The sequence below is a fragment of the Lipotes vexillifer genome, unplaced genomic scaffold (assembly GCF_000442215.2).
Source record: "Lipotes vexillifer unplaced genomic scaffold, Lipotes_vexillifer_v1.1 scaffold920, whole genome shotgun sequence".
NCBI lineage: Eukaryota > Metazoa > Chordata > Mammalia > Artiodactyla > Lipotidae > Lipotes > Lipotes vexillifer.
In genome coordinates this window covers 88,382-98,362 of record NW_006783413.1, presented here as the reverse complement: position 1 = coordinate 98,362, position 9,981 = coordinate 88,382, and the positions used below count along the sequence as shown (strand labels likewise).

Below are 9,981 nucleotides of genomic sequence, written 5' to 3'. Positions count from 1 at the left end.
GCTCCGGACGCGCAGGCTCAGCAGTCATGGCTCACGGGTCCAGCTGCTCCGCGGCATGTGGGATCTTCCCGGACCGGGACACGAACCCGTGTCCCCTGCATCGGCAGGCAGACTCTCAACCACTGCGCCACCAGGGAAGCCTATGATCCATTTTGAATACGTTTTTGTATATATTGTGAAGTGGGGATTGAAATTCATTTTCTTGGATATTGATAACCAATTATTCCAGCACCATTTGTTGAAAAGACTTTACTCCTTTGTTGAAAATCATCTGTCTGTACATGAGTTAGTCTATGTTTAGATTCTCTATTCTGTTCCATTGATCCGTTTGTCTGTATTTATGCCAATACCACACTGTCTTGATTGCTGTAGCTTTATAATAGATGACTTAGTATATAATACTTAGTATTAATCCTCAAACTTTGTTCTTTTGTAAAGTTGTTTTGACTATGCTGAGTTCTGTGTATTTCCACATGAATTTTAGAATGAGCTTGTCAATTTCTCAAAAAATTGCTGGGATTTTTATTGGGACTGACTTTTATATCTAAATCAATTAGAGAGAGGTGACATCATAATAATATTGAGTCTTCTGACTCATGGACAAGTTATATCTATTTTTTGAGTTCTTTAATTTCTCTCAGCAGTGTTTTAAAGATGCAGTGCATTGTTCTTACATTTTTGCTAGATTTATCCCTATTTCATGTCCTTATGATATTTTCAATGGTAATGACTTTTTCAAATTTCAATTTCTATCTGTTCATTACCAGTACACAGAAATACAGTTGTATCTGTATATCAGCTTTATATCATACAACCTTGCTAAATTCACGTATAGTTCTAATAGCTTTTTTTTTTCAGATTCCACAGGATTTTCTATGTAGACGATCATGTCATTTGTGAATAAAGGCAGTTTTCCTTCTTTCTTTCCAACCTGGATGCCTTTCATTTCTTTTCCTTACTTCATAGCGTTTGCTAGGACCTTCAGTACAATGTTGAATAGAAGTTCTAAAAGTAGATATCCTTGTATTGTTACTAATCTTAGAGGATAAGCATCTAGTTCAGGGGAACTGGGAACTGGGCTGCACAGCAGGAGGCGAGCGGTGGGCGAGCGAGCGAAGCTTCATCTGCCGCTCTCCATCGCTCTGCATTGCTCTCATCACCACGTGAACCATTCCCCCACCCCCCCACCCCGTCCGTGGAAAAATTATCTTGTACGAAACCGGTCCCTGCTGCCCAAAAGGTTGGGGACCACTGATCTAGTCTGTCACCATTAAATATGACCTTAGCAGTGGGATTTTCATAGATTTCCTTTATCAGGTGGAGGAATTCCTTTCCTAGTTTGCTGAGATGTAAAAAATTAGGAATGCATGTTGGATTTTGTCAAACGTTTTTTCTACACTGTTGAAATGATCATATTGTTTCTTTTTAGTTTGTTAATATGATGAATTATATCAGTATGATGATTTTCAAATGTTAAACGAATCTTGCATTCCTGTGATAACCCCACTTGGTCATGGTTTATTATCCTCTTCATAATTTTTTGTTTCAGTTTGTAAAATTTTGCTTAGAAGTTTTGCATCTATGCTTATGAGGAATATTTGTACTTTTTTTTTTTTTCCTTGTAATGTCTCTGTCTGGTTTGGGCATCAAGGTAGTGCTGGCCTTATGGAACAGGTTGGGAAATAGTCTCTCTTCAATTTTACAAGAGTTTGTGGAGAATTGGTATTATTTCTTCCTTAAATGTTTGGTAGAAATAACCAATAAAGACACCTGCGGGGACTCCTCTAGTGGTGCAGTGGTTAAGAATCCGTCTGCCAATGCAGGGGGCACGGGTTCGAGCCCTGGTCCGGGAAGATCCCACATGCTGTGGAGCAGCTAAGCCTGTGCGCCACAACTACTGAGCCTGCGCTCCAGAGCCCACGAGCCACAACTCCTGAAGCCCAGGCGCCTAGAGCCCATGCTCTGCAACAAGAGAAACCACCGCAGTGCGAAGCCCGCGCACCACACCAAATAGGAGCCCCCGCTCGCTGCAACTAGAGAAAAGCCCGCGCGCAGCAACGAAGACCCAACATAGCCAAAAATAAATATAAGTAAATAAATTTTAAAAAAAGAATCTGCTGTAAAAATAAATAAATAAATAAAATTAAAAAAATAAATAAAAGCCTAAGGAAAATAAAAGAGCTCTGTAAGGAAGTCTCATTAGTGAGTCTCAATGGAAGGCAGTGTTTACAGTCTCTTCTCACTCATCTGCAAGCTTGAGGCCACACAGTCTGGGAGGCATTCCTTTCTGACTCCCACAACATCATTTAAAGATGCTACCACTGTGGCCTTGCCGTGGTCCCTTCATGCACCTCTGATTTCCCATCATCCACTGCCTGTAACATCAAAGCTCCCCATTTCCACGCCATAACCAGACTCTGGCCATCAGGCTGGTGGAGGGTGTGGAGAGTGGAGACAAAGTGGGGGAACAGACAGTGACTGTGAGAGGCACCTTCAGTCCTTACAGACAACCTGACACCCTCATCTACAAACGGAATCACCACATTCACTTCTCTAGACAGGTAGAGGTCTTTGACACCACAGCTGCCTTGTGAAACAGGAGAGCTTTGTGATGCAGTCTGGTGGCCTGGTTCCGTTGTCTGTGAGGCGGAGACGACAAAGTGTAGCATTGGAAGTCACTAGGTGCCAGGACTCTGAATGCCTACATATAGGGATGGTTGGTCTCCTCATGCTAATGAGGTTTAGATCATGTTGAGCCCGACATTTGTTCTGTGGGATTTGGGGTTTCCCTTATATACCTATGGCTCCATCTTCATTGTTATCCTAATTGTCTGGCAAGTGAAAAAGAGTTACCATGGATTAACATTGGAAAATAAAAGGAGCTGCTGCCAGGTAGGGAAACACTATGACCATGACTGAACTAATTAAGCCTCAGATAAGAAGCTTTTAAGCTCTCAGTGTCTCTCCTTTTATCCTTCCTTTTCCCCCCCCCCCCCTTGATTTTTTTTTTTTTTTTTTACCATCCATTAGTTACTCTTATAAGGTATTTCCCTCCTCAGAGCCTACAAATAATTTCTTACCAGGCTATCCCTGCAATGTATTGAAAACTCAAGAACGTCTCTCTCTGACTTGGGTTGAGACTTGGATGAAATGGAATGTGCTTCACTGGATCTTAGAAGACCTCCCATTATGGGAGATTTTTCTAGTTTGTGGTCCATTAAGGCATTTGTAAATTGAAGTCCTTTGGTTATTAGACCTACACACCTTTTATTTTGTTCCACCCTTTCTCTTGTTTCATCATAAGCATGATACACAACTTCTCTTAGGAAAAAAGTGGGAGGTATTGAGGATGAAAGAACCTCAAAATGAATCAGAAGTAAGAAGAGAAGGGAAATATTGGGGTGAAAAAATAGAGTATGGAAATTTAGGAAAGTTAATAAAATACAGATAAATTACAAGGGATTGGGAACTCTATGTTAGCTTTGTCTCAGTTTGGACATGAAAAAGAAAATGGTGTCCCAACTTCATACTCTAACTCTTTTATCTTTAAGCGTCACCGAAAAGTCAGACAAAGGGCTAGAGATGCAGCATCAAGAGGTAACGTCCCAGTCTCTGCTCTGACTTCTCTCTACTGTGGGTGAGGCTCCCATGAACCCTGTCCCTCAATGACCGCTGGTGCCAGGCACCAGGTGCTCTAACCACTGAAGGCCCAATTTCCCCAAGTTGACAGATTCTCCCCAGAAGACTTTTTTGGGTGGGAAATCAGACCCTGGGAATTGTTCCAGAATTCTCCACCTTACCCCTGGGAGTGAAGAGGAAGTAGGGGAGTGAGGAAGTAAGGGCTCTGTCCTTAACTGTGTCATTTACTAGTTTTATGACCCAGTGGGCGTCACTTCAGCTCTCAGTCTTATTATCCATAAAATGGGCATGATGATGCTGTCTCACTCAAAATGTGGTTGTGAAGGTCAAAGGAGATTAGGTCCAGGAGAGCACATCATACCTGGTTAAGTTGTAGTCAGACGTGCCTCAGAGCACTGGCTGTTGGGGTTTGCCATCTCCTGTCATTCAAAGGTCTCCAGCTTCCTGTAGGATGTTCCCTGAATCCTCTCCCGTTCCATGTAACACTGTCTCCTGGTTTCTCAGCTAGGAGACTTTCCCGGGAAGAAGCTGAGAAGCCGTGGGAGCTGCTCTCTGTCATGAGAAGGTGATCTCTTGCTCTTTGCAGTCTCCCAACTCCCAGCCTGGCCTGTGATCATTTCTCCGCTTGGCCTGGGGCAGGGCTGGGGAGGAGCATAATGGCTGGGAGGTAGCCAGGCACAGTGGAGCCTGGACACTGGTTGGGGGTTCCCAGAGGAGAGGGTGGGATCAGACGTCTCAGGAGACAGGAGTCCTGCAGTTCTGCTCTGGGCTAGGCTCACAAAGGCCCTGGAATTCAGGATTTGACTAGTGCAGGATTTAAAACTACATGGGTTTTCACTCAACCACAAGACAAGTTAGGAGGATAGATAATTAATTAAGTGCATAAATCAGTCATCATTTTCATATTCTCTTTACAGTTAGACCCTTTCAAGGGCAGACCCCTGGACCCTGCTGACATACCTCCTCTGGTTTTGTCTTCAGGGAGGCCAGTTCCTGGGACAGCCCTCAGGCAGGAGCTTGTCATATTGTCCCCCTCTTAAGATCTCTAGAGAATAGGGATTGGCTTCCAAGAGATGTTGTGTATGCCCTGTAATCCCCAGAATGCAGAGTTCCCACAAGGACCTCCGTAGCCCCAAACGAGGCTGACTCCAGGTTCTATCTGGTGATGTTCCTGGTGCTGCGCCATCAGCTAACCATTGGCTCCCCCATCTGCCTGGTGCCTTCTCCTAGTTCAGCTTCTCAGCACAGGTCAGCAGAGAACTCACCCACCTCCCAGGCTCTCAAGGCCCTGCATTCCTCTCAGTTGTCTGAGACTTTGCCCAACAAGCCCCAGGCTCTCAGTCCAGCACACCATAACTTGCCAAATGACATTTCCCTAGGAAGAAAAGTAGATGAGTAAACACCCAGTGGGTGCAGGCCTCAGAGTTTACAGGGCTAAGGGGAGCAGTGTCAATCTCCAGGCCACACACTTGAAAAGAGGCAGATGTCATTCCGTCAGTAACAAACGGTTGCCATGTTTCCCTTCCCAGCCAGGGCTGGCTTCCTCAGGAGGGGAGCGTGCGGCAGATCCTGTGTGCAGATCCCTGCTGCCAAACCTGCAACGCTGTGGCTCTGGAGATTCATCAGGTGGTGGTGGGTGAGAACACTCTGATCTCCCCCACTTCAGGGGGGCCATCGCAGGGCTCCTCTTGCCTAGAGGTTTTGTCTACGTCTAATGTGTCTTTTGAACAGAGTCTGGAGCATGGCCCACACTCCAAAGACCTTTCACTTCCATCTGCAACCCTCACAGTGTCACAGAAATCCTTAACCCAGTCAGCTGCTCTGTCAACTGGTGCAGCCAGCATCCATGATTTCTGGGCTGAATACCTCATGCTAAGGCAGGGATTTCAAGTGCCAGAGGTGCCCAGGGGCCCAGAGACTATGTTTTCTTCAAGGATTGAGGAACCTAGGGTTTCAGTGAAGCTTCAGGAGATGATGCAGAGCAACCTCAACCTTGTCTGTGGGAACCAAGGCCATCAGCCCTTAAATTCCCAGCTCTCTCTGCTGACCCTGAACCGAGAAATTACTACCCTGACACATCCTGTGGCCTTGCAGATGGTCACTGTCCTCCCTGCCCACCTGCCATTCCTGAGTCCTGAAGTCCTGAGGCAGCTTGAGCTACATGTAAAAAAATGGATGCATTTCCAGAGGTGGGGGCTCCCCAGACGTGTGGAAGAGTCTCTGAGGCAGCTTATGCCAAATTCACCATTATTTTACCAACCTGTATATAAGCAACCAGTTTCTTTCATTCAGAATGATACTTCTCAGTTCTCTGTTGAGAGATTTGGGACCATTTCATACCAGAACTGGGGTCCATGTATGGCTGGCCAGCCTACCCAGGCCTTCTGGGTTTCTGAATGGTCCGTTATGGACCCAGAACAAATACGCTGCTACCAGCAAATCCCAAACCATATGGCTCTTGCCTTGCCCTCTTCAGCCCTTAAAGAATTAAGTGGTCTTTATCTAATGCCTGGGCAACAGGCTAATGACTCAGTGGGCCATGTGCAGCCGAAATATAGCCAGCTATTCTGTGGTCTTCCTTCTCTGCACAGTGAGTCCCTGGTTGATGCCTTCTTGGGTTCTCAAGGCCTCTCCATGAATGAGAGCATGTCCAAGCCCCACTTGAAGGATCCTTTTCTCTTCAAGGAACTCTCCTTCCTCTCTCTGCTGCCTAAAAGTCCACCCCAGTCAGCTCCACCCTCTTTTCTGTCTTCTCAGAATTGGGTTGCTCCATCTGACGACCAACAAGCTCAGATCAGTGTCCCATTTCTGACCCTGGATGAGTATGAAGCCTTGGAGTGGCACCTGCTGCAGAGGCAGCTCCAGCTTCAGTGGGACTGGCCAGATGTTTCCCAGAGAGATCAACACACCCAGAGCCCTGTGCAGTCTAAGTCCTGTGACAAAGCCCAGTCTTCTGAGACTGTGAAAACTTCCTGGCCAGGGCATCCCATCTCAGTCCTCACAAGAGAACTACTCTTCCCACAGCAGCATGCCAGGAGGCAGCTGGAATTCCACCTCCAGAGACAGTTGATTCACCACCGCTGGGGCCTGCCGCAGAAGATCCAACAGTCCATTCAATTGCTCCTGTCCCCCACTAATCAGCAGACTATGTCCCGGAGCAGCACATCCCTAGGCAGTGTGAATGGCCCCCGGCCTACATCTCTAGAGGCTGCTGGGGCTGATGACCCATTCTCACCCATTGTGGACCCAGTGACAGTCCCCATGCCACACTTGTTTGACCAGGCCAAGGCAATATTGCAGAGCCATATCGACTCCAAATGTGGGCAGATTCACCAGGGCAACGTCCCTGCCTGTGTATATAGCTCTTGGGAGTGCATAATTCCTGGGGGCCTGGAAGTGGCTCCCTTCACCTGCATCCCAGAAAGCAAGCCCCTGGGAATACAGGCAGCAAGTGACCTGGACCTACAACAGAAAATTACACCCTGGATGCCAACGGCCCTTGATCAGCAGCAACAAACCTCACCAGATGCTGTCAATGAACATCCTAAGCTGCCCGGAGCCCTGTCCGAGGGAACCATTGAGAAACTGGAGACAACTTTACGGCACAAGTATCTGGCCTTCTTGTCAGGGCTGCCGGCTCTTTATTATGTGGCTCTCTCTAGGGTCATGGCCCCAGCAATCACTTCCCAAGCTATGATCACAGAGATGATACCTGGGCCTATCGAATTCCCAACAGAACCTCTGACTCAGATGACCTCACCTGAAGAGCAGGGTCTAAGTCCTGGGTCAGGCTTTCAAGATGCCAACAAGACTTGTGCAGACATTGCAGATGAATTCCAGGCTGCAGTGCAGGTGGAAGAAGTAATTGAGATGGTGCCTCTAGAAAGTCAGACAGAGCCTGCGAGGCCCTCCACACTTGGAGAACACATCTTGGCCAAACTAAATTTCCATCTGAGAAAGAAGATGCTAGAGATACAACTGGGAATTCCCCTAACGGCAAGGAAGTCCAGGAAACAAATTGTAGCAACCTCAGAGAACATATGCACACAGGAGTCTCTTGGGAGTCTAAACAACCAAGGAAACACACTGCTCCAGGAACTCCCCATCCCACGAGATATGCCATGTGCCCCAGATCCAGAATGCCTCTATCTCAAAGAACAGCTGGCCACTGAGTTGAAGGTAGTGTATCAGAAACAGAAGCAACCCAGTTCCAGTGCAGTATCCCACGGTTCTGTCCACTGGGCCTCCAATATCTCGCAACCCAGTGGGGGCCTGACAGAGGCCCAGGTGCTTTGTGGTCAGCTGGAGGCCAGTGTGAACAACCGCAACCTGAAGGAGCCCCGGAGCCCTGAGCCCCAAAGCCCTGACAAGAGCAAGGACTCAGCCCAAGTACCCACACTAGCAGAAAAGAGAGAGGAGCCAGGCAAACCCAAATCGGCCGGGGACCACAGAGAAGGGGATGCCGGGCTTGCAGTCTCCTCCACAAGAGAGAAAAGCCACTCTGCTGAAGCCCAGAGGCCAGAAGGGATGCTTCTGAATGGGACACCCTGCAGCCCCTGGCGACGGAGATGTCGCTTTCACCCTGATGCTTCCTATCAACACAGTCCCCAGCATCGCCCTCAGCTTAAACTCCCAGAGCTACCTCCTGGAGTCCCTAGGGGGAAAGACTCTGAGAAGAATCACCTGCAAGACAGTCAAACCAAGCTCAGTGTCATCCTCAAACCAGCAAGGGTTCCTGAGAATGCCCAGCCTGTGGCGCCCCAGGTGTCACAGGGCCGGCCTTTCCTGGGCCAACTCACTCCGGGTAAGCCGTTGCAGGGCCAAACTTTACAAGGTCGGGCTTTTCAGGGGCAGGTGATGCAAGGCCGTACTCACAAGAGGCCCAGCTTTCCAGAATCTGGCTGGAGAAATAAGATGAAATCTTTTCTGCACTTTATTAACCCCAAGACAAAAGGCAAAGGGCATGAGGAATCCATGTCCTCCACATCTGAGAAAGTGGCCAACACCAGAAAAGAAAATGTGGGAAAGAGCCTGGCTTCAGCCAAAAGTCCCAAGGGGCAAACTAAGATGGAGAAGACAAGAGGGGACCCTAAGGCCCAATTTCCGCCCACTGAGAAGCAGGTGGGCTTGGTGTTCTTGGATGTGCCCCGCTCCCCAGACAGTAAGCTCCGGCACCGCCCCCGCTCCCGTCAACTCCACTCTGCCTCAGTCCTGGGCATCCCCTGCCGCTGCCCTCAGCACTGTCCTAGAGTGGCTTGTGTCACCCAACCAGGGAACCCACCCTAATTCCCAACTCTTACCTCGGAGGGAAGCACTGGTCTGCTCAAGAAGACCCAGCTTAGTCAAGAGACTTTGTAGTCTCTCCAACGTCAGCATTCCTTGAAGAGGACTGCTACTGTCATTTTCATTATACAGAAATACACTGTATATCTCTAAGTAGAGAGGTGTGCATCTGCTCCTTCTCTCCACTGTGGTGTGTTCAGGGAAGGCATAAGGGAGGTAAATGTCCTTCCTATCTAGGGAAGGGGCTTTAACCCACACTTAAGCTGGGTAGCATTCTACCCCACCCCCACCCCGGACTATGGATAAAGGGACTTGAACAGAGAAGGAAGGCCCTTGTCTAAGGTACATTGAAGGTAAAGGTCAGGCTTGAATTTTATCATGGTGTCCTTCGGCCCAGAGGAGCAATGTGGACATGAGGCTAGAACTGTCAAGGAGGAGTGGCCAGGAATCTCACAGGCAAAATTCACTGATGACTTCTATATGTGCCCACACTCTGGAAGGGAGGTTTTTAGGAGAGTACCAGTGTTCCAGCCTTGAGCAGGTGCTTTGTGGTTATCAACAGCATATAGGTAATATGACAAGTCAAAAGCAAATGATAGAATCTCCCCTCTCTGCTCCCTGTTGGTTATTGGTTAGATCTTTCTGGAGAACTCACTTGGGAGGCTGCTGTAGCTCTCTTGCCTCTATCCCACTTCCACTGTCTATCAGCTGCATGGACTGAATGACACTAGGAATGAAGATCACAGTAGAACATGGAGAGGGGCTGGTCCCCACTCCCAAGGGTAGGCAGGGAGAGAAGCAGGAAGGGAGAGCATGTAGATGGAGGTCTGAATACCTGGGGTAGAAGTTGACATGTTCCTGAAGAGGGCATGATAAGAGAAAAGGCTGGTTAGCTATGCACTCTAAAGAACCTTGAGCCAGGAAGCCAACCCAATACCCAAGTGCTTTTAGAGGATGGAGATGAATAAACTGAGTTTTGGTCTGTTGTCCATAGTGTGATGAAGAGCAGTGAGTTGAGCCTTGTTTTCAAAGGCAATGCATATTAATTTAAAATTTCTG

General features: G+C 47.9%; 1 protein-coding gene across 1 annotated transcript; it reads left to right on the top strand.

Moving 5' to 3' along the window:
- Positions 1-2,748: 2,748 nt before the first annotated feature.
- LOC103075280 (protein FAM205B) lies at positions 2,749-8,925 on the top strand. The gene is made up of 4 exons (XM_007456017.1): positions 2,749-2,892; positions 3,552-3,597; positions 4,144-4,204; positions 5,169-8,925. Exons 1-4 carry the CDS (start codon positions 2,749-2,751, stop codon positions 8,923-8,925), a joined length of 4,008 nt encoding a protein of 1,335 aa, XP_007456079.1.
- Positions 8,926-9,981: the final 1,056 nt, after the last annotated feature.

What these genes read in the sequence shown, in the direction of transcription:
- LOC103075280 (XM_007456017.1), top strand. Translation starts at nt 2,749, where the DNA reads ATGTTGAGCCCGACATTTGTTCTGTGGGATTTGGGGTTTCCCTTATAT. An exon ending in ATAAAAGGAGCTGCTGCCAG is followed by an intron (nt 2,893 to 3,551) that starts GTAGGGAAACAC and finishes TTTATCTTTAAG; the next exon opens with CGTCACCGAAAAGTCAGACA. An exon ending in CTGCTCTCTGTCATGAGAAG is followed by an intron (nt 4,205 to 5,168) that starts GTGATCTCTTGC and finishes TTCCCTTCCCAG; the next exon opens with CCAGGGCTGGCTTCCTCAGG.